Source organism: Schistocerca cancellata, chromosome 1 (assembly GCF_023864275.1).
Source record: "Schistocerca cancellata isolate TAMUIC-IGC-003103 chromosome 1, iqSchCanc2.1, whole genome shotgun sequence".
NCBI lineage: Eukaryota > Metazoa > Arthropoda > Insecta > Orthoptera > Acrididae > Schistocerca > Schistocerca cancellata.
The window spans coordinates 417,891,453-417,916,447 of NC_064626.1; the positions used below are offsets into that span (position 1 = coordinate 417,891,453).

At 43.4% G+C, this 24,995-nt stretch overlaps 2 protein-coding genes across 2 annotated transcripts in view; one reads left to right on the forward strand and one right to left on the reverse strand.

The window, feature by feature from the left end:
* Positions 1-877, forward strand: part of LOC126175880 (ribosome maturation protein SBDS) — a 57,993-nt gene extending 57,116 nt beyond the window's left edge. The window contains exon 5 of the mRNA XM_049922925.1: positions 630-877. Within this exon, the coding sequence (XP_049778882.1) occupies positions 630-758 (129 nt within the window). The 3' untranslated portion in view covers positions 759-877. The remainder of the gene's footprint in view (positions 1-629) is intronic.
* Positions 762-24,794, reverse strand: LOC126175888 (corrinoid adenosyltransferase MMAB-like). The gene is made up of 5 exons (XM_049922940.1): positions 24,638-24,794; positions 3,698-3,835; positions 3,368-3,578; positions 1,521-1,645; positions 762-1,131 (listed from the first exon to the last, which is right to left on the reverse strand). The coding sequence occupies exons 1-5, from the start codon at positions 24,709-24,711 to the stop codon at positions 1,011-1,013; spliced, it is 669 nt and encodes a 222-aa protein (XP_049778897.1). The 5' UTR covers positions 24,712-24,794; the 3' UTR covers positions 762-1,010.
* Between the last annotated feature and the right edge of the window lie 201 nt (positions 24,795-24,995).

A 24,995-nucleotide genomic window follows, 5' to 3' on the forward strand; every position in this document is an offset into this window, starting at 1 on the left:
ACTCCACAAGTACGTTACCATGCTGTAATGTGTGTATTTAGTAACTGACAATGTTTCAGACCTCATTTACATATGCTTTTGATATTGAACACAATTGTAGAAACAGAAGTGACTAAGGAAGATTGTGCAGCAGTCTCCAAATAGATGCTTTGATCTTACAGTTGAATGAGCTTTCTTGTCTTCATCACCTTAACATGTTTATCAATTCTACATAGGATAAGTGTCAGATAAAAATAGCATACAAATTTAACTAAAAATATCCAGAATGTGTCTTGGCTATAGAATAACAGCAAGTGTACACAGAGCCATTTATGGAGAAATGCGTTTTGTCACTATACTCCTTGCAACCAAAGATTCCAGATGATGTAGTACTGTGCCACATGAATTACTAAAATATGAAGCAAGATTTTATTTTGTAAGAAATAGACCCCCCCCCTCTCTTTCACTGTTTGCTTGTCAAATTTTCCATGTACATTTGTTTTTCCTGAAAGGCAATTTCCATCTTGTTCACACTGCAGTGTTTATGCACTGTGTGCGCTATGAAAATTGTTGAGACTACTTTCAAGGATTGCCATTTCCCATAAAACAATAAGCAGACTGTGCAGTTAACACATTGCTGTATGTTCCAGATATGCCTCACAGACCCTGGACATTACCGGCAAATTGATGAAACAGTGAGGTCTGACACCAAGGGCCATGGTCTTCTTGAATTATTAAGCCTGAAGGAAGTGGCAGAAGGTGAAGAAATTCTGGAGTGACAGTGTTATAAAAACAATTTAATATTTGTAACTTATTTATCAGTCCTATGTACACATTTGTATATACACTTTTACTAAATTATATTTTGAAGTGTTACAAATAAAACAACTTGAAACAATTATTTTTGATTAATGTAACAAGTGCCAACTCAAGAGCAAACAAAAATATCAAGAATTTCAGTATCTTATGCTGCTTGATTGGACTTTGGAAGTGTTCAGCCTTACTCATTTCTCCTGAATAGTATCAAGCGTTTATTTTTGCTGTGCAGCTTTCTCTTTTGCAATTGGTTCAGGGCGTGGTATGTAGATGTTTTCACCTTTTTTGTCACATTTTGCTGCCAGTCTTGAAATTGTGAATAAAAAGTCAGACAATCTGTAACAACAAGAATAAGTGTACACTGCTAGCTAACTATAATTGGAATATTACACATCTTAAAACATCAGTTCTTCCACCAGAGTTTCAATATTTAATTAGTGTAGTGGATTCAGAGACAATAACTACAGGGTAGTCAGAATGGACTGTACCATTGTTTATCAACAAGACATCTAACTTCACGGTTTATGACCTGACATATATCTTTACTCAGTCAAGTGTGTTCAAAACACTTAAAGACCACTTTTATTTTAGCCACCTCGAGTTCTAGAATATATTACCCATTACAGTAAAATCTAGAGGTAACAATACCTTGTGGAAAGGAAGCTAATTTAAAACAGAATTAGTAATCATTTATTAAAATATCTGCAATTATACTAGTATCTCACCTGTTTAAATAAACTTGTGCTTCATTATGTAGCTCTCCTTTCCTAACAAGAGGCACAACACAACGTTCTGCTCTGCGGCATATAGTTCTTGCTACATGGAGTGATGCACATGCCTTGCCACCTCCCTAAAAAGTGAGCAGTACTATATTAAATAATTCAAATTTACAGAGTATTTTATAGCAATTTATATTACATATAATAAGAAGCAAATCTACAAAAGTCAAATGAAAATAATTTTGTTCTTGTGTTTTCAATATTTAATATGACAAATACTGTCTGTAACATGCAACTTTTGAATTATTTCCAGGGAAAAAATTCCACTGTTCATCATTTAGTGCAGCTTCTGTAAGAGTGTGGGAATTACTTAGCCTCACTGATCAGTCTGGGTGAAGGAAAAAGCCTATGAGTATACTGATTACTCTGACTGGATAGATTGCTCCAGCTCATACTATATCATCCTAAATATCAGTAACTAAAAAACTGGAGCATGAAAGACAGTTTTGTCAGTTCACCCTGTAAATGCATTTCAGTGAAAACCTGTTATCTATCACTCTCTTTTTCCATGTTATAATGGGTTCAGTTTGGAGAATCACAGTGCACATCTGAACTATGTGACCAAGCTTATTCCAGTTCAGTGTTGCTATTTGTGCTGTAAACATTATTAGCTGTCAGTCACTTCATCATTCCAACTCAGATACTAAAAAATATTTTTGTTAAGGTTTGACATCTGCCCCCTTAAAAACAATGACATTTTTGTGTTGCATGCATCATGCCAATAGAAAACCATGAATTTATGGTCCACAGAATCGAAGTGCCATTTCACTGACTAGCATTGGGGAGAGAGCAGTGTAATCCTTGTTTGCTGTACACAAGCATGACATGTCACAATGAAGGAGGGATATGACTCACTGGATCACACACATGGACAATGTTGGACACCCGTTTCTGGACAACAAGGAACTGACTGATCGCCTGCTAATGTCATCGTTTTGATGCGTTTGGGTTTGGTACACCACATTTCTCACTCAAGTAACTCCTCATCTAGCATCACGAGGCCGAATGCACACCAGTCCAGTCCTCTGACCACAGAAAATTTGCTAACAGTACTGGGAATCAAACCTGGGTCATCTTCATAGCAGCCACACATGCTGACCACTGAGCTATAGAGGCAGATGATTTTTGGATGAAGGTCACCTCCAACCACACATAACATTAGTAATCAATTTCATATATTTGAAGAAGGCCCTACTGGATGTCATATTAGTAATTATTAATATGATTAGACTGATACAGTGAGTCTTTCACTTTCTTGTAACAACAGGTAAGGTTTGTGAGTATCAAACAAAAAGTATTTCCTTGTTTTATTTACTACCTATTTCACTGGTTACATGATCTTCTCACCTCTACTTTATGTTCATTAGTCATAATTACGTCATCCACTACAGTCTGTCCCTGATCCAGTCCACCCTAGTACCTCTGAACACACACCTCTCCTGACCTTTGTGAGCAATAGTTATCACAATGAAAGTTCATGTCTCTTTGCCCTAAATCAATAAAGCTACTACATAATAATGATGATAAATTTCCATACATGGACAAGGTATCACATCTACAGGCAGGCATAATTTAGCCAGCTTCTAGTTTATGTCTTAACTTCCCGACAACAGTAGTTATATATTGTTCTCAAAGTGAAAAAATTCTTATTGTCAATCTCATATTATGAATATTAGTATTGAAATGTTAATATTACTCATGCACTCTTCTACCTCATTGAAATCATGTGCACTGCCTGTGTGTTTGATAAATCTTAAAAGTGTTAGAAGTAGAGTCTACTGCAGATTACTTACTGGTATCACATAATTCTCAAGAGGTGGTAACTGTTTAGAGTATTCATCAATCCATTCTTCAAGATCTTTGGTGTGTCTGGAAGACAACCTGACGAGTTCAGAGCTGGAGCACTTAGAAATCGCAGTGCTGATATCCACAAGAATACACTGAATTCTGTTCAGTTTGTCCACATAGGAATGCTGGCCATCAATCGCAAATTCTCGAGCCAATCTACAAAAAAGTTTTTTAATTCACTATATTGCATCAAACTTCAATGGTTTATAATATTAACAGTGCTGTTTCTCATTTTGTGTCAGTAAGTGGAAGGAGGGAAGTAAAAGTGAGTTTACCCTATGTAGGATGAAAGTTCATCAGTTGCTCCAATTGCATCAAATATTGAGTCATCCTTCGGTTTCAATTCCCCTGAACCAGCATACGTCAGTCCTCCATCACCATTTTTGGTGTATATAGCTGCTGCCGTTTTACTCCTAAAACAGTCAAATAAGTGATGAATCAATTGACTGAACTACAAGAATAAGTATACTACAGTGTTTTGCCTCCAATGTGCCGTTTCAATAAAATACAGCATGGGAAAAGTTTCCTAGCAATTTAGAAGTATGCCTAATTATACAGCAATATTATAATTTACTTTTCGCTTGTAGCCAATGCAACTGTGTAGAACGCCACTACAATTTTTTGAAACTGAATAGATTGTTTGCTGACTTTTTTTTTTTTTTTTTGAGGGGTTAGAAATCTGATATTTGCTCTTAAATTTAAGATGACCAGGTCTCTGATGTTTACCGACAATCAAAAACTTTTACCTTTTCCCTCCTCTATTGAGATAGGTTAAAGTCATCAAATGGTCCTGTGAAAAGGCAAACAAGGCATTCCAATAATCAAATTTAAACTGTTCCTGTATTTGTCGTAATTTGCTGAATTAGTATTGTTGATGGTTTGTGTAATTTTGAGTAATTGTAAAACTACACAAAGATCAGAAAATAAGCTCATCATTTTATTAACAACCTTTAGTATGTTGTCTGCTTTCGTGTATGAACGCAGGTGAGATGCAGAGTTGACAACGCAGAATTATGACAACAATGCCAATGTACAATGCATTCTCTGATGGGTTCAGGTTGGTACCAACCTGAAACAAGTGAATGATGATCCAAAGTTATACAACTTGTCACTTTTGTCGATTCTCTCTCACACCCACTGGGCTGAATGTCTTCTGGGAATGTGTGTTAGCAGCAACAGATCGATCCACTACTATTGTTCACTTATCTTCAATCTCTCAACATCTACCCCCCACCCCTCCCAAGAGACAACAAATAAGTTTTTTCTGCAACTTATATTACTACACATATTCTGTAGTAAGGCAGCACCGCATCATGAACAAAAATTGAAATTTGCCTTCCTCAAAAACTTAAGGTGGTGACGGAAGGAAGGAGGAGAACTTTGGTGCTCACATACAGCTATTACTCAAAGTAGTCACTGTATGTAACAATTCTATCCAACAGACAAGTAACTATCCTGTTTTACAGCTACATTCTATGAGACACTGAGGAGGTTTGGAATTTAACCCAGAATACTGTGTCAGTCTGCTAACCCTGCCCTTGTTGATCAAGTAACGGCAATAATTTATTTTACCACCAGGATTCAAAATGGTTGCATCAGAGTAAAGAGCAGCAAGGTAACACACAGACAAACCACAGAAGAAAAGTACAAAGATCACTTTTACAACGTTTACATACACAACAATGCGCTAGTGGAATCCAAGTGGAAATGCTGTCATACCCTAGAAAAAATATGAATTGTAAATGCACTACATATACAATGGAAAAAAAATAATTCATTAAATGGAACATTCTAGCCTTTTAATTACTTATTTGTTTGTGTATGTGTGTGTTAACTGATGTGTATTTGTTCTTTGCGCCTGTAGGGTTGTGTGTGTCATCCAATTTTCTTAAGTATGTTTTTGCATTCTTTTTCCATTTATTGTTAGTATTGCAAGTGTGTGCACGACTGAGTTTTGTTTAAGCATGTGGAAGTTTAATTGGCCTCACTATTTCAATCAAGTTAGGTTTCTATTAGGTTTGATCGACAAGTTTTTTGGTATCTTTAACTTCGGTCTAGCTGTTTTGGTTAAGTGAGGTTTTCGACAATAGTTAGTGTAGCAGGTTTTGGTCTATACATAATGTGGAGTTTATTCTACTTCCATAGGTGAAGGTTTCAGTACCATTTTTTTGGGAGCAAGTTGTTGTTTCTTGGTATCACTGAATTTATTATAGATATAAGTAAAGTGAAGTTTTGATACCAGCTTTTGGAGCAAATTATTGTTTATGATCTCGTGGACTTTATCAAGGGAAGCTTTCCATGTCAGCTTTAGGAGTGAGATGCTTTTTAATGGTGTTGTGACCTTTCTTTGAGTCGTGTGGCTCTAATGAAATTTCTGATACCAATTTTGTGGATTTCGTGTAATGGCGGCTTACTAGATTTTTGAACAAGTATCTGTTTGGGTATGTATTTTATATCAGGTATGTCCTTCATTTCTTTCTCTCTGCACAAACCCCCCTACTCCCACAGCTGTTACCTTCATGTATTTCTTTTAATTATTTTGGCACTATAGGAAAAGAGAAATTGCTAATTACCATAACAACAATACAATAAGTTACAAAGAGGTACAATTAAAAGACACATTTTAGCTTTTGGCCTCAGCCTTTGTCAGGAAAAAAAAAGAAAAAAAAAAAAAGAAAAGAAAAAAAACCACACACACACACACACACACACACACACACACACACACACACACACACCATTCATTTACACAAGTAAGCACACCTTACACACACAAACCATCAACTCTGGAAGCTTGGGCCAGAATTGAATTATTTTGTTATATTTTGCATAATGGGATTGTACTTGACTGGTCCCAACTTGAATGTGTGACATCATGGTACTCCAATTGTATAAGGCCGAAATGGTGTTGCTTTTTTTTTTTTTTTTTCTTTGGCACAAAACTGCTATGGTCATTAGCGCCCGGTCTGTGACTTAGGAAGCAGTAAAAAACCGAAAATGGAAACCAGCAGCAATGGCAACGAAAGTCATAAAATTGGAGAAACTAAAAGCAGAAGGAAGGCTTAAAAATCCACTACAGAAAGGGGTAGGTTGTCCCCAAAAAAAGCCTCAAATGACTGACGTCATTTCACTGGCACTAATGAACTCTAGAACGCGATTGGCCGAGCGCGTGTCATCTGCTAAAATGGACGATATATCAGGCGACAGCTGTAAACGGGCGCGTAACGGATTAAAATAGGGGCACTCAATTAAAAGGTGTCTTACCGTCCACAGCTGAGAGCAGTGGGGACAGAGTGGGGGAGGCTCGCCGCTTAAAAGATGTCGATGGCTAAAAAGACAGTGCCCTATCCGGAGTCTAGTTAAAATTACCTCCTCCCGACGACTCATTCGGGAGGAAGAGGTCCAAGCACAAGGAAGAGTTTTCACGTCCCGCAATTTATTTTGGGGAAGTGTCAACCAATGCGCGTGCCATAAATGAACAACACGACGACATAAAACGCTCCGTAGATCGGCGAAGGGAATCGATTGAATAGCTGGCCGAAGAAGAGACACTGCAGCCTTGGCTGCAATATCGGCCGCCTCATTTCCGCACATACCAACGTGTCCCGGGAGCCAGAGGAACGCCACCAAGACGCCCCCCAGGTGGAGCAAGCGCAGACAGTCCTGAATCCGGTGGACCAGAGGGTGCACAGGGTAAAGAGCTTGGAGACTGAGGAGAGAGCTGAGAGAATCTGAGCAGATAACGTAGTGTATTCGCCGATGGCGGCGGATGTAGTGGACAGCCTGGAGAACAGCGTAAAGCTCCGCAGTATAAACCGAACACTGGTCGGGAAGCCGAAAGTGATTTGGGGTGTCGCCAACAATATAGGCACTACCTACACCTAACAATGTTTTCGAGCCGTCGGTGTAAATAAATGTGGCGTCCGTCATTTGTGCACATAGAGCAGCAAATGCCCGACGATAAACAAGTGAAGGGGTACCATCCTTGGGAAATCGACAAAGGTCTCGGAGCAGGCAGATCCGGGGACGGAGCCAAGGCGGTGCTGTACCCCAAGTTGTCAAGAAGGTTTTAGGAAAGCGGAAGGAAAGAGAATGGAGCAGTTGACGGAAGCGGACTCCTGGTGGTAGTAGGGAGGAGGGGCGGCCTGCATACCCTACATCAAAGGAGGCGTCGAAAAAAATGTCATGGGCTGGATTAGCAGGCATGGAAGACAGATGGCTAGCATAACGACTCAGAAGGACTGCTCGCCGATTGGACAGCGGAGGTTCAGCAGTCTCAGCATAAAGGCTTTCCACAGGGCTGGTGTAAAAAGCTCCAGACACTAAACATAATCCACGGTGGTGGATAGAGTTGAGACGCCGAAGAATAGACGGCCGAGCAGAGGAGTAAACTAAGCTTCCATAGTCCAATTTCGAGCGCACTAAGGCGCGATAGAGGCGGAGAAGGACCACTCGGTCCGCTCCCCAGGAGGTACCATTCAGGACACGGAGGGTGTTGAGGGATCGCAGACAGCAAGCCGAAAGATAGGAAACGTGGGAGGACCACAGTTTTCTGTCAAACATAAGACCCAAGAATTTAGCGACGTCTGAAAATGGAAGGTTGACAGGACCTAGATGTAAGGAGGGCGGAAGAAACTCCTTACGTCACCAAAAATTAACACAAACGGTCTTACTGGGAGAAAAACGGAAGCCAGTGTCGATGCTCCAAGAGTGGAGGCGATCGAGACATCCTTGAAGACGTCGTTCAAGAAGGCTGGTCCGTTGAGAGCTGTAGTAGATCGCAAAATCATCCACAAAGGGGGAGCCCGAGACATCAGGAAGGAGACAATCCATAATTGGATTGATGGCAATGGCAAACAGTACAACACTCAGCACGGAGCCCTGGGGTACCCCGTTTTCTTGGGAGAAAGTACGGGAGAGAGTAGTGTTCACCCGCACCCTAAATGTGCGCTCTGCCATAAATTCGCGAAGAAAAAGAGGCAGCCGACCTCGAAAGCCCCAAGAGAACAGTGTGCGGAGGATACCTGTCCTCCAACAGGTATCATATGCTCTCTCCAGATCAAAAAATATTGCTACTGTTTGGCGTTTCCGGAGAAAATTATTCATGATATAAGTGGAGAGAGCAACAAGATGGTCAACTGCAGAACGATGCTTTCGGAATCCGCATTGGGCAGGTGTTAAAAGACTGCGGGATTCCAGCCACCAAGCTAAACGGTAATTCACCATACGCTCCAAAACCTTACAGACACTACTCGTGAGAGAAATGGGGCGATAGCTAGAGGGGAGATGTTTGTCCTTTCCAGGTTTCGGAACAGGAACGACGATAGCTTCCCGCCATAGTCTGGGAAAAGTACTGTCGGTCCAAATTCGATTATAAAGGCGAAGGAGGTAACGCAGACTGTGGGTTGATAAATGCAGCAACATTTGGACGTGGATACCATCCGGTCCTGGGGCGGAGGAGCGAGAAGAAGAGAGTGCATGTTGGAGTTCCCGCATGGAGAAAACAATATTGTAGCTTTCGCGATTTTGAGAGGAGAAAGCAAGAGGTCGCACTTCCGCTGCACGTTTCTTTGGGAGAAACGCTGGCGGGTAGTTTGAAGAGCTCGAAATCTCAGCAAAGTGCTGACCCAATGAGTTAGAAATTGCGACGGGGTTCACTAATGTATCATGCGCGACAGTGAGCCCAGAGACTGGGGAGAAACTAGGCGCGCCTGAGAACCGTCGAAGCCGACTCCAAACTTCCGAGCAGGGAGTGAAGGTGTTAAATGAGCTAATAAAGAATTTCCAGCTTGCCTTCTTGCTATCGCGGATGACACGACGGCATCGCGCTCGGAACTGCTTATAGCGGATACAGTTGGCCAAAGTAGGATGGTGGCGGAAAACGCGGAGAGCACGTTGCCGCTCACGTATTGCGTCACGGCATGCCTCGTTCCACCAAGGAACTGGGGGGTGCCGGGGCAATTCGGAGGTGCGTGGTATTGAACGTTCCACAGCTGTAAGAAGAACGTCGGTAATATGTGTGACCTCATCGTCGACGCTGGGAAAGTGACGGTCATCGAATGTCGCTAGAGACGAAAAGTGTCCAGTCGGCCTGGGCAAACTTCCAGCGTCTCGGGCGCATATAGGGCAGTTGAGGCTGCAGTCTAAGGACACATGGAAAGTGGTCACTCGAGTGTGTATCATCAAGGGCGAACTATTCGAAGCGCCGAGCTAGCGGAACAGTACCGACCGCAAGGTCCAAATGAGAGAAATTTGTCGTGGAGGCAGACAAAAATGTAGGGACCCCAGTGTTGAGGCAAACTAGATCCGCTTGGTGGAAGACTTCTAGCAAGAGTGAGCCATGTGGACAAGGATGTGGAGATCCCCAAAGTGGGTGGTGGGCATTGAAGTCCCCAACCAGCAAATACGGGGGTGGAAGCTGACCAAGAAGATGAAGGAGATCAGCTCGTGCCATTGGTGTGGACGATGGAATGTATACAGTGCAAAGAGAGAACATGTATCCAGAAAGGAAAAGACGGACGGCGACAGCTTGGAAGGAAGTGTTTAAGTGGATTGGGTGATAATGGAGAGTATCATGGAGAAGAATCATGAGTCCTCCATGGGCTGGAGTGCCGTCAACAGAGGGGAGATCATATCGGACGGACTGAAAATGAGGGAGAACAAAGTGGTCATGGGGACGCAGCTTTGTTTCCTGAAGACAGAAGATGACTAGCGAGTAGGATCGTAAGAGAATCGACAATTCATCCCGATTGGCTCGAATGCCGCGGATATTCCAGTGGATAATGTACACAGGGTGAACAGAAAATGGAGGAATGTGACCAAGGTTGCTGTCAACTCAACGACTGCTCAGAGCTTGCGACCGACAGTATGGAATGGCATTCAGCCGAAGGCAGAAGATCCTGATCCATAGGTTGTTCAGGAGCAGCTCCCGCCACCAGCGATCGGCCGCCAGCAGTGCGCTTCGGCGACACAGAAGACGGCCGAGGGCGATTTCCGCCAGGTGGTGCTGTAGATGGGACACGCCTTGGCGGAGAAGGAGATGAACTGGGTTTCTTTGTAGCCTTCTTGGAAGTATGATGTTTAGATGAAGGAGGAACCGATGGTTGTGAAGTTGGGGTACGTAAAAAATCTTCACGAGTATGCTCTTTTTTGGAAGTCTTGGTGTCTGACTTTTGGGCTCGAGATTTAGCAGAACCCGACGAAGGGTGAGCCAGAGAGTGGGCAGGCGAAAGTGGTGAGGTTGAATGGGCGATCTTTGCGCTGGCTGATCTGACGACCGTGGCACTAAAGGTGAGGTCGCAAGTCTGCGTGGCCGCCTCCTTTGTTGGCCGAGGAGAAGCAAGGACAGTGCTGTATTTTCCTGTCTGAGGCACGGTGGGCTGTCGACTGGCGAATAATTTTCGAGCAGCAAAGGTAGACACCTTTTCCTTCACTCTGATTTCCTGGATGAGCTTTTTGTCCTTAAAAACGGGGCAATCTCGAGAGGAAGCAGCGTGGTCACCCATACAGTTGATGCAGCGAGGGGATGGAGGTGGGCAAGCACCCTCATGGGCATCCTTGCCACACGTAACACATTTGGCTGGATTGGAACAAGACTGGCTGGTGTGATTGAACCGCTGACACCGATAGCAACGCGTAGGGTTTGGGACGTAAGGGCGAACGGAAATTATCTCATAGCCTGCTTTGATTTTGGATGGGAGTTGAACTTTGTCAAATGTCAAGAAGACAGTGCGGGTTGGAATGATGTTCGTGTCAACCCTTTTCATAACTCTATGAACAGCCGTTACGCCCTGGTCAGACAGGTAGTGCTGAATTTCTTCGTCAGACAATCCATCGAGGGAGCGTGTATAAATGACTCCACGCGAGGAAATTAAAGTGCGGTGCGCTTCAACCCGGACGGGGAAGGTGTGGAGCAAAGAAGTACGCAGCAATTTTTGTGCTGGAGGGCACTGACTGTCTCTAACAACAGGGTGCCATTCCGTAATCTGGAACAAGACTTTACAGGACCTGAAGACCGTGAAGAAGTCGTGACCTTTGTCAGACCGAGAAACAACAAGGAACTGTGGCAATGATGGAAGAACTGTCTGTGGCTGAGACTCAGTGAACTTACGCTTGTGAGCAGACATAGTGGAAGGTGAGGAAACCATTGCGGAAGAATCCCCCATGATTACCGGCGTCTCCGATGGCGCGCTCCTCCCTTGTGGGAGCCCTCTCTGAGGGCACTCCCGCCTTAGGTGATTGTTCACACCTCCCGACAAACGGACGGAGGGACCAATTGGCACTTTCGGAAGGTAGCAGCTCGGGTAATCACCCCTCCCTGGGCCTGGCCGTTACCAGGGGGTACGTACGTGTCCTACCTGTCTACCTGGGGTGGGGAATTACGCGTTACCCCGTCACCGGCTACGCACAAAAATGCGTGGGTCGGCCTTCAGACACGCACAGGGAGGAAGAAAGAGAGAGGGAAAAACAAAGAAAGGGAAAGGAAAGAGGAGAGGTCTCAAACGCCGCAGCGGAGAAAAGGGTAAAGAGAAGAGGTAAGGAAAAGAGAAGGACAAAGGAAGGATGAAGACATACAAGCAGAGAAGGCGAAGAATGCGGTACATTTACGAGCGTCCGTCTCCGGACGTAGGCACAAACCATACTCCCAGAGGGGGAGAAAGAGAAGGAAAGAGCCAGAGGCGAGGGGAGGGGAGGCGAAGATGGGGGAGAGGGAAGGATGCGGAAAAGGAAGGTGGGCCACATTAGCTCGGGGTCCCGTGCTCGCTACGCACGTATCCACAAAAGAGTTGTGGACCCCCTGGGGGGCGAAATGGTAGTGTCCACTATCTTGATAAAATTTCAGGTCAGAGTTGATGGCCGGTAGTCTTCGGACGTTTCAGTTACTCCTACATAGGTTATCAGTTTATTTATTTATCCATCTTTAAGCATTTACATGCAATCGATGTCATCATGAGTAATGTACAATTTACATATTAAGAAATATAACTATTGTGAGGTATCACACAAAGCTAAAGTATACATTTTAAAGGAACATACATAATAAAGGAATACATTTGATACATAAAGATAACCCACATAACTAAAGTGTGCATTTTAAAGAATGTGCATAATAAAAGAATACATTTCATACATAAGGATTTCTCCACACGTTTAACAGTTAAATGTGGAACTACAGAGACAAAAAAAGCTTAGGACGAGGTACAAACAGAGTTGCAAGTTGTTTCGTAAGTCGGGTCTATTTTTGAAGAGTTTTCAAATTCTTTAACACTGTAAAAAGCTTTGTCTTTCAGCCATTTTTTAGTCTTACTTTTAAATGTATTAAGAGAGGCACACTGTGTCTGCACGGGTAATGTGTTGAAAAGCCTTATTCCCATGTATTCGTAACTGTATTGTGTTTTCTTGAGTCGAGTTGTTGGTATGTCTATCTTAAATGTTTGACGAGTGTTATGATTATGAACGGACTGCCTAAGGTTGTAACTGTTAAAGTATTCTTTTATGTAGAAAAGGCAGCTATATATAAAAAGAGAAGGGACTGTCATTATCTGTAATTCTTTGAAGTATGACCTACATGATATGTTATTTTTGGTAATCCCAGAGATGCTCCTGATGGCTTTCTTCTGCCAAATAAAAATTTTCCTGGACCATGGAGAATTACCCCATAGAAGAATACCATAGCTAATATGGCAATAAAAGAATGCATAATAGGAATTAATCAGCAGGCTTTCAGAAACACAGCGAAAGCTTTCGAGATATGTTGTCTATGTGACTCTGCCAGGTTAATTTCGTACCTAAGTATATGCCAAGAAGTTTGGTAGAAGTGTACTCAATAGCAGCATTGGATAAGCTGAAGGATATATTTACAGTCTTTTCATAGTTAATAGCTAACTCACTGGCTTCAAACATATACTGGATAATCTGAGAAAATCTTTACCTTGCTCCTTCAGTTTATTTATGTCCTTCCCTGAATTGATGAAAGTTGTATCATCCGCGTAAAGCACAGATTTGCATGGCATATTGCATGGAAGGACATTTATAAATATTATAAACAGTAATGGCCCAAGCACTGATCCTTGGGGAAACACCTCTAGTGACATTCAGTAACTGTGACTTTTGACCGTTTTAGCTTACAGTTTGCTTTCTGTTACTGAGATATGATTTAATGAGGGAGAGGTCCAGATCCCTGATGCCATAACACCATAGTTTTTCCAGCAGTATTGTGTGGTTTACAGAATCAAATGCTTTGCTTAAGTCCATTAGTGTGGCTGCAGCAGATAATTTGGATTCAAAAGAAGATTGCACAATAGAAAAAACATTTTCAACAGCATTAATTGTTGTTAACTGGGCCCTAAAACCATATTGAGACTTAGTATATTGTTTCTTGAATATTCGATTATTTTTGAAAAAAATAGGTACCAGAGAAATTGGATGATAATTATTAGTGCAGGATTTATCACCCTTTTTGTGTAATGGAATTACTACTGTCTTCTTTAGACATTCTGGAAAAATACCACTGCCAAATATCCAGTTTACGAGTGTGCAGAGAGGGCATGATCTCAAGTCGATTATTTTTTTAATCACAAAATTTGAGAGGCCACAAATATCTTCTGATCTGGAGTCACTCAATTTTGCCACTGATTTAATTACATCACTTATTTCCACATGTCCCCAATTACAGGTTGGCACAGTATCAGCAAAGTTTTGTAAAAACTGGTTTATATAAGTAGATTGTGAATTTGATTTTGAACTCTTCTTATGAGGAGTTGAGGGATTAGGGTTTGCTGCATTGATAAAAAAGAGGCTAAATTCATCTGGGGTGACATTAACATCAGTTGTAACTTTTACACTATGACTACCTGTACCTAATTCTGCTTTAATGACCCTCCACGCAGCCTTACACTTATAACTGGAGTTTTTGATGAAGTTATCATTTGCTCTACAATTTGCTAATCTGATTTTTGATCTATAGTGTCTCTTTGGTCGGAGGAAGGCAATGGCAAACCACCTCCACTAGGACCTTGCCTAGTAAGGCGGTGCGGGTCTCCAGCGTCGTTCCCCTACGCTCTGTAAAGAAGTATGGGACTTTATCATCATCATCAGTGTCTCTCGAGGCCAACATACGTTGCTTTGTCAACACTACCATTTTTTAACTTATCATAGTATATCAAAACCATTAATCTTAGCTTCTGTAAATATGGTGTGAACCACCTATGTGGAGTAGTTCGACCATGCTTTCTTGCCATAGTTTTGTTTCGTTTGGTAACCATTGGACAGGAGGTATTGAAAATTTCAGATAGAGTACTAACAAACCTGCTACAAGCCTCCTCAACATTGTTGGAAGCATATATTATATTATTCCAGTTTAGTGCCTTCAGCTTATCCCTGAAGCTATTTATGCTTTTATCATTTAATAACCTGACATACCGGGTTGGTTCATAATCTCCCATTGTTTCATTAATTGTTAGTTTTACCCATATGCCTTTGTGATCTGTCAGATGGTCGACATTAAGGAGTCCCAATTCAAAATCATCTTTATGTATATTTGTGATAAAATTGCCGAGACAAGAAAGTTGTCTTGTGGGACTATAATTTGCAGTGGGCTTTCAAATGCGGCATGTAGCATGTTTCAAACATACTGGCTTTCAGAAAAAAATGTATATTCTGGATTTTTTGTGGATTATGATTTTAGGACGCAAAACAGCTATGATCGTAAGTGCTCATTTTATAGCTTTAATGAAGAGAAAAAACAGGAATTTAAATCAACAGCAATGGGAGCGAAATTCAAGGAGGGGAACTAAAAACGGAAGGAAATCTTAAAAACGTGGTACCGAAGGGGGGATGTTTTCCCCGAAAAGAGCTTCAAATGACCGATGTCATCTCACTAACACTTATAAACTCAAGAACACAATCGGCTGAGCACGCATCATCTGCTGAAAGGAAAGACGTATCAGGCGACAACTGTAAATTGCCGCGTAGTGGGTTAAAATAGGGACACTGAAGTAAAAGGTGTCTCCGTCCACGAATGCGAGCTATGGGGACAAAGTGAGGGAGGATCACCACTTAAATGATCGGGAGTCTAGTTAAAATTGCCTCCTCCAACAATGAGGCCATGAGGAAGAGGTCCAAGCACAGGGAAGAGGTTTTATGTCACGCAATTTATTATCCTGAAGCGCAAACCAATGTGTGTGCCATAGAAGAGCAACATAATGACATAAAAGCACTGTATATCGGAAAAGGGAACCAAGCGAACAGTGGGCTGAGGAAGAGAGACCACAGCTTTTGTCACTACATCAGCTGCCGTATTTCCGCATATACCAACATACCCTGGGATCCAGAGGAATGCCACAGAGATGCCCCCAAGTGGAGCATGTGGAGGCAGTCCTGAATGTGGTGGACCAGAGGGTGGATGGGATAAAGAGCTTTAAGGTTGGGAAGAGAGCTGAGCAAATGAGCATACAATAGACTGTATCCGCCGATGGTGACTGACGTATTGGACAGCCTGGAGAACAGCATAAAGATCCGCAGTGAAAACTGAACACTGGTTAGGAAGCCCAAAATCTAATAGAGGTGTTCAATAAGATAGGCACCCCCGACACCAAAGGTGGTCTTGGAGCAGTCAGTGTAAATAAATGTGGCATTCTCCATCTGTGCGCATAGAGCAGCAAATGCCCAACGAGAAACTATTACTATCCTTGTGAAACAACAGTAGCTGTTGATGGAAGCGGATTCCCGGCGGTAATTGAGAGGAAGGGCTGCCTGCATACCCTAAATCCAAGGAGGCATCGCAAAAAAGGGTATGGGTCAGATGAGCAGGCATGGAAGACAGGCGACTAGTGTAACGACTCAGAAGAACAGCTTGCTGATCGGACAGCGGAGGTTCAGCAGTCTCAGCGTAAAGGCTCTCCACGAGGCTAGTGTTAAAAGCTCCAGACGCTAAACGCAATCCATGGTGGTCGACAGTATCTAGATGCTGAAGAATAGATGGCTGTGCAGGAGGAGGATCACTCGGTCCACTCCCCAGAAGGTACTGCTCAGAACACGGAGGGTGTTGAGGGATCGCAGACAGCGAGTCGAAAGATACAAAACATGGGAAGACCAGCAGAGTTGTCTGTGAAACAAAATCCTCAAGGATTTGGTGACGTCCACAAATGGAAGGTCAATGGGGGCCAGATGCAGGGAAGGCAGACTAAATACCGTACGATGCCAAAAATTTACACAGATGGTTTTACTGGGAGAAAATAGGAAGCCTCTTTCGATGTTCAATAAGAGGAGGTGATCGAGACATCCTTGAAGATGCCTTTCAAGAATGATGGCCCGTTGAGAGCTGTAGAAGATTGTAAAATCGTCGACAAAGAGGGAGTTCAAAACATCAGGAAGGAGACAATCCATAATTGAATTTATGGCGATTGCAAACAGTGCAACACTTAGCACGGAGCCCTGGGGCATCCTGTTGTCTTGGGGGAAAGTACAGGATAGAGTAGCGTTCACCCCACACCTTAAATGTGGGCTCTGTCATAAATTCACGGATGAAAAGGGGTAGCCGACCTCAAAAGCCCCAAGAGAACAGTGTGCGGAGGATGCCTGTCCTCCAACAGGTACTGTATGCCCTCTCCAGATCAAAAAATATAGCTGCCGTTTCCTTAGAAAATATTGTTCATGATATAAGTTGAGAGAGCAACAAGATGGTCAACTGCGGATCGATGCTTTCAGAAACCGCATGGGGCATTTGTTAAAAGGTTTCGGGACTCCAGCCACGAGCCTAAGCATCCATTTACCATATGCTCCAAAACCTTACATACACTACTTGTGAGAGAGATAGGGTGATAGCTAGAGGCGTGATGTTTGCCCTTTCCAGCTTTCGGAACAGGAATGACGATAGCTTCCCGCCATCTTCTGGGAAAGACACTGTCGGTCCAAATTCGATTATAAAGGCGAAGGAAGTAACTCATACTAGGGGATGATAAATGCAGCAACATTTGGACGTGGATGCCATCTGGTCCTTGGGCACAAGAGTGAGACGAAGAGAGTGCGTGTCAGAGTTCCCACATAGAAAAAACGGTATTAAAGCTTTTGTGATTTTGAGAGGAGAAAGCAAGAGGGCACAATTCCTTTCTTCACGAGAAAGGATGATGGGCAATTAGAAGAGCTCGAAATCTCAGCAAAGTACAGACCCAATGAGTTAGAAATTTCAAATGGGCTCACTAAGGTATCTTGCAAGACAGTTAGCCCAGAGATCATGGAAAAACTAGACGTGCTGGTTAACTGTTGAATTAGACTCCAAACTACAGAGGAGGGAGTGAAGGTGTTAAAGGAGCTGGTAGAGAAATCCCAGCTTGCCTTCTTGCTATTGTGTTATGATGCAACGGCATGGCACATGTAACTGCTTATAGCAGATACAACTGGCCAACGTAGGATGATGGCAGGAAATGCAAAGAGCATGTCTCCACTCATGTATTGCGTCACAGCACGCCTCGTTCCACCAAGGAACTGGGGGGGCATTGGGCCAAAGGGGATGTACGAGGTAACTTCTGTAACATGAGTGATGTGATTGACAATGCTAGGAAATTGACAGTCATCAAATATTGTTAGAGAGAAGAAAAGTGTCCAATTAGCTAGGGAAAATTTCCAGCGTCTTGGGTGCATAGATGGCAGTTGTGGCTGTGATCGAAGGACACACGGAAAATGGTCACTCGAGTGAGTATCAGCAAGAGTGGGCCATTGGAAGCTCCGAGCTAACTGAACAGTACCGACCAAAAGGTCCAAATGAAAATAGGTTGACACTGAGGCCGAAAAAACGTAGGTTCCCCAGTGTTGAGGCAAACAAGATCTGCTGGGTGGAAAAGATCAATCAATAGGGAGCCCCTCGCACAAGGACGCGGAGATCCCCAAAGCAGATGGTGGTGGTGTTGAAGTCTCCAACCAGCAAATAGGGGGTGGGAGCTTACCAAGAAGATGAAGAAGATCGGCTCTTGCCATTGGTGTGGGCAATGGAATGTACACTCCTGGAAATTGAAATAAGAACACCGTGAATTCATTGTCCCAGGAAGGGGAAACTTTACTGACACATTCCTGGGGTCAGATACATCACATGATCACACTGACAGAACCACAGGCACATAGACACAGGCAACAGAGCATGCACAATGTCGGCACTAGTACAGTGTATATCCACCTTTCGCAGCAATGCAGGCTGCTATTCTCCCATGGAGACGATCGTAGAGATGCTGGATGTAGTCCTGTGGAACGGCTTGCCATGCCATTTCCACCTGGCGCCTCAGTTGGACCAGCGTTCGTGCTGGACGTGCAGACCGCGTGAGACGACGCTTCATCCAGTCCCAAACATGCTCAATGGGGGACAGATCCGGAGATCTTGCTGGCCAGGGTAGTTGACTTACACCTTCTAGAGCACATTGGGTGGCACGGGATACATGCGGACGTGCATTGTCCTGTTGGAACAGCAAGTTCCCTTGCCGGTCTAGGAATGGTAGAACGATGGGTTCGATGACGGTTTGGATGTACCGTGCACTATTCAGTGTCCCCTCGACGATCACCAGTGGTGTACGGCCAGTGTAGGAGATCGCTCCCCACACCATGATGCCGAGTGTTGGCCCTGTGTGCCTCGGTCGTATGCAGTCCTGATTGTGGCGCTCACCTGCACGGCGCCAAACAGGCATACGACCATCATTGGCACCAAGGCAGAAGCGACTTTCATCGCTGAAGACGACACGTCTCCATTCGTCCCTCCATTCACGCCTGTCGCGACACCACTGGAGGCGGGCTGCACGATGTTGGGGCGTGAGCGGAAGATGACCTAACGGTGTGCGGGACCGTAGCACAGCTTCATGGAGACGGTTGCGAATGGTCCTCGCCGATACCCCAGGAGCAACAGTGTCCCTAATTTGCTGGGAAGTGGCGGTGCGGTCCCCTACGGCACTGCGTAGGATCCTACGGTCTTGGCGTGCATCCGTGCGTCGCTGCGGTCCGGTCCCAGGTCGACGGGCACGTGCACCTTCCGCCGACCACTGGCGACAACATTGATGTACTGTGGAGACCTCACGCCCCACGTGTTGAGCAATTCGGCGGTACGTCCACCCAGCCTCCCGCATGCCCACTATACGCCCTCGCTCAAAGTCCGTCAACTGCACATACGGTTCACGTCCACGCTGTCGCGGCATGCTACCAGTGTTAAAGACTGCGATGGAGCTCCGTATGCCACGGCAAACTGGCTGACACTGACGGCGGCGGTGCACAAATGCTGCGCAGCTAGCGCCATTCAACGGCCAACACCGCGGTTCCTGGTGTGTCCGCTGTGCCGTGTGTGTGATCATTGCTTGTACAGCCCTCTCGCAGTGTCCGGAGCAAGTATGGTGGGTCTGACACACCGGTGTCAATGTGCTCTTTTTCCATTTCCAGGAGTGTATATGGTACAAAGAGCGAAGGTGAATCCAGAAAGGGAAAGATGTACAGTGACAGCTTCGAAGGAACTGTGTAAGTGGATTGGATGATAATTGAGATTATCATGGAGTAGAATCATAAGTCCCCCGTGTGTGGAACGCCAGCAGCAGAGAGGAGATCAAACCGGACTGATTGGAAATGATCATGATGAGGTAGCTTTGCTTCCTGAAGACAAAAGCTGACAGGGGAGTAGGAGCATAAGAGGCAGAAGCCTGATCCATAGGTTGTTCAGGGGCAGTTCCTGCCGCCGGTGATCGGATGGTTGATCTGCTGCCAGCGGTGTGTCTCAGCGACACAGAATATGGCCGACGGCAGCTACTGCTGGGTGGCGCTGTAGAAGAGAGATGCCAAGGTGGAGAAGGGGAGGAACTTTTTTCCTTATGAGTCTTCTTGGAAGCAGGGCATTGAGATGGAGGAGTTGATGGTTGTGAGGTCTGGGTACGCAAAAAATCTTCATGAGAAGGCTCTTTCTTGGAAGTCCGGGTGTCTGATTTTGGGGCCCTAGATATATGAAGGTTGAGCAGGTGATATTAGAGAGGTTGAATGGTTGATCTTTGGGCTGGCCGATCTGACCACTGTGGTGCTAAAGGTGAGATCCCAAGTCTGTGTGGCTACCTCCTTAGGTCGAGGAGAGGCGAGGACAAAGATAAATTTATCCGCTGGGAACACAGTGGGCTTTCTACTGGCAAATAACTTACAAGCAGCAAAGGTAGACACCTCTTCCTTTACTCAGACTTACTGAATAATTTGTTAATCTTTAAGAATAATTTGTTAATCTTTAAAAATAGGACAATCTCTAGAGAAAGAAGAGTGGTCGCCCATACTGTTGATGCAACAAGGGGATGGAGGCAGACAATCACCCTCACGGGCATCCCAGCCACAGGTAATGCATTTGGCCGTACTGGAACATGACTGGTTGGTGTGATTAAACTTCTGACACCGATAGCAACACGTAGGGTTGGGGATGTAAGGGCAAACTGAAATTATATCCCGATTAATGTTTGATGGAAGTTGAACTCTGTCAAACGTCAAGAAGAGAGTGCAAGTCGGTACCAATTCCTTTTCAACCCTTTTCATTACTCAATGTACAGCCGTTACTCCCTGATCAGACAGGTAATTTTGAATGTCCACATTTGGCAATCCGTCGAGTGAACTTGTATAAACCACCCAGTGCGATGAGTATGAAGTATGGCATGCTTCCTCCCAGACAGGGAAGGTGTGTAACAGTGTAGTTCAAAGCAATTTGTGTGCCTGGAGGGCACTGTCTGTTTCCAACTCTGGTACCAAGCGCCGTGGAATTTGAATCCCCGCCAGACCTCATGGATGTCGAAGACCCCTAAGGTCTCTGCACCATCGCACCGTAAACTGTGGCAGCGCGCGCCTCCTGGCCTGCAATTAGTGTGAGGGCGCCACAGTGGAACACGTGGTTCCAGCGGCCAATAGCGGCACCCCTGATAGAGTATTTAAGCGCCTGCCTCTCACTCAGCCAGCAAGTCTAATCGTTGCTCGAGTCTTGACACATCGCCTCAACAACAGACAGCTTGTTTACCGTTCTTTGTTTTCATTACTAGTGGACGTATTGGATTCGTTTGGTTGACTGTCACTCCGTTGCTTCTTGCGTGTTGTCTTCGTAAGGTCTCTATCCATCATTCGTCATTGTTTTGTGTCCGTCCCTTCTGTTCGTTTATTTGTTTGCAGGCTTCTCTCTGTTGGTCCCCTGCACTTTCTCGGCCACACCGCGACCGTTCTGGTCGCTGTTACAACACCAACAACAAGGTGCCATTTTACAACTGGGAACAATACTTTACAGGACCTGTAATTGCGTCAACACCTTTCTGAATAATGAAAGGGTTGACTGTTGAGAAGTCTTGACCTTCGTCAGACCGAGAAACAAATAAGAACTTTGGCACTGATGAAAGAATTGTCCGTGGCTGAGACTCATCTAGCTTTCTCTTTTGGGCAGTTGTAGAAGTAGATAGAACCTTGCGAAAGTATCCCCCATGATTACCAGCGTCTCTGAGAAACAGACGGAGGGACCAATTGGCATGTTCGGAAGGTACCAGCTCAAGTAATCACATCTCCCTGGGCCTGGCCTTTACCAGGGGGTACATACCTATCCTACCTGTCTAACCAGGGCAGCATTACCCCGCGACCGGCTATGTGGGTCAACCTTCAGACACACATGGGGAGGAAAGAAAGAAAAAGGCAGGAACAAAGAATAAGAAAGAAGAAAAGAATTCTCAAATGCTGCAGTGGAGAAGAAGGGTAAAGAGAAGAATCAAGAAAAAGAGGACAAAGTAAGGACAGATACTGTACATGGTAGAGAGAAAAGGAGAGAAACCACTTCATTTGTTCACAAGTGTCCATCTCCGGACGTAGGTGTAAAACATACTCCCAAAGAGAGGGAGAAGGGGAAGGGGTTGGGAAGGATCGGGGACAGGGAGGGATGTGGTAAGGAAAGGTATGCAGCCTGGAAAGGAAAGAGAGCTCGGGGTCCTGACCACTCATGTATCCACAAGAACAACCAGTGAACAAATAAAAGAACGGAAAGCACGGACACAAAACAATGGCGGACGATAGAGAGAGACGTTACGAAGACAACATGCAAGAAGCAACAGAGTCAACCAAACAAATCCAAGACGTCCACTAGTAAGGAAATCAAAGATTTTGGATTACCTGTGTTTTTGGTTAGCCATGCTGCATGGGTCTGCATTAAACTGGATAATCAGGAGTTTGCTTTATGTCAAATATGTAGGTCATTCTAGAAATTATTTATTAAATAAATTGGACTGAGTGAGTTTTGAAAACACACAGTTCAACAGTAAGGCCTTACGCTTCTACACACTTGCATGTAAGTCCATAATTCATTTTTGGGAAGTTCAGATTCCATCTTTGATAACACAACCAAAGCAACAAAAATAGTTCATATGGGATGAAATAATTTAATTTTGAGGGCACAACAGCATCAACTCATAAAACATGGTACAACACTAAATAGCTTTTGGAAAATGTGACAGTAATAAATACAGATGAGCTTAATGGGGGAAGACTGGGAATACCTGTTGGGTAACTCATTCAAAATTCATCTTGCAGAATGAGTAAGGCTTTTGTGTTACGGACGTGAAAGAGGAGGGGGCGAAGGGGAGAGATGTCGTACAGTAAGTTTTGGATGTGCATTCTGGCGAAGATGACAATTATGACATCTGTACAAAGATCAGCACTATTGCATCAGATTTTAGTCTAAGAAATAATACTACATATATCTAAGTTCTACAACAAAAAAATCTACAAAATTCTAGTGATAAATCTGCTTCTTAAGCCCAATTTACATGAGACACTGTGTCAACAGTAATCTAGTCACAGCTGAGTACTATACTGGTGCGATAACTGGCAACAGGCTCCCAGTCTCAGAAAAGGTTTCAGATTTATTAGCTAGTTTTCATGTCAGAGTTAGGCCTAACACCTAGATCCAGTCATTTGTTTATGCATCTCACAATATGAAGCCTTAAATGCCAGCATATTTAAATACTATGTTGTTTCTCTCTTACTGTCAACTGGTTAGATATCATCAATGGTACTGCTTTAGCCTATTAAATTTTGCTGGTTAAAAGCATTGGGCTGAATGGTGTTGTCTGTATAGTTTTCCTAATGAATGACATCAAGCAAATAATTTCAATGTTCCAAACCCATTTCATTCCTTACTGTGCGTATGCATGGATGCTAAATTAAGTTTAGAGATTGGAAATAAAGGTGAAAATGAACTTTCAGACCAAATGCTGCAAATGGATCCACTACAAAAATGTTATGTTTTCAGAACACAGAGGGACCTTTCCCAGCAAAAATTGGGCTATTTTCGTTTCACTTCATAGGGACAATACACTTTTCATAAATAACTGGTAATATCTTACACAAGCTACATTTATTTTCAAATCTGTTATGGAATTTCATGTTTATGATATATAACTAGGGTTCTCTCTAATTACTTGACATTATAACCTCATCACAACCATATTACGAAGTCAATAAAATGAGATGAATGATCTACAATATAAATGAAATGTCGAGTCAGTCGCTGTTACGTTTATTAAGAAAACTTAAGTGAATCAAACACTTGCATCAATGCATAACACTTGGCCGTATTATAAGTGTGACAGGGGCGGGGTTCCGAACTTTCAACGTTTTCATTTTCTGTGTTCACACCCACCCGCAACGTCAAGAACGGTATACTTCACAACAGTTGAACGTATGTCATTCAGCTAATTATTACACCGCTGAAAAAAAATCTGTATGCCTATTTAACAATACCCCTGTATGTTAATGTTTATCTGCAAAGCCCTCACTGAAAACAATTAGGCCTATTACAATGTTACTGGTTCATACAACCAAATTCATGCATTATGTATTTCCGCATTCTATAATGAATGGGTAACTAATTCAAGTTAACAGATGCTTTCGTTACATTAAGTAAGAGGTTTTTTTTTTATTATTACCATTACTAAACTTACAGCGGAAAACTGAATTTGCCGCTAGGCAAGCAAATGTAGCACGCCATTTATTACAGGAATAGAATGACTGTTATTGTTAATAACTAAACAATAACTTATTATGTGGATAATGATCTGCTTGGGGAAGAAATTCACGAAGGTTTCGCAACGCAGAGCCAAACACTCAATTACCGAATTTGCGTTAATTGTTTGTAAACTACACTCCTATCAACAGAGTGTAACGTTGGAAAAAAATGTTACTGATAGAAGCCAACTTACTGGTTCCGTATAAGTGTTATAACTGGAGTTCTGCAAGTTGCGTATTTCAATAACAGTTTGTTTACAACTTCCATTTAGGCTGCGTATCCGTTTTCAACATGTGAATTCTTCGAGTACTCCTTCCATACATCGATGAATGGGAATATCGATTTTCAACGAAGTTTCTTGAATACAAAATGTTGTCAGCGATTGTGTAGTTCCAATTTTTTTTTTTTTTCCTGTATTGAATTTCGATTCCCCCTATAGGGGGGCGGGCTGGCAGCAGCTTATTACGCCGCTCTTCAGCCTACAGAATTTGTTTTACAAAGATGAAGATAATAAAAAATAATAACAGTTGGCGATAAAATCGGTGACTTAA

Coding starts and splice junctions, on each gene's coding strand:
- LOC126175888 (XM_049922940.1), bottom strand. CDS start 24,711: ATGGAAGTTGTAAACAAACTGTTATTGAAATACGCAACTTGCAGAACT. Junction 3,836..24,637: donor ATAACACTTATACGGAACCA/GTAAGTTGGCTT, acceptor TGACTGTTTTAG/GAGTAAAACGGCAGCAGCTA. Junction 3,579..3,697: donor GAACTTTCATCCTACATAGG/GTAAACTCACTT, acceptor ACTTTTTTGTAG/ATTGGCTCGAGAATTTGCGA.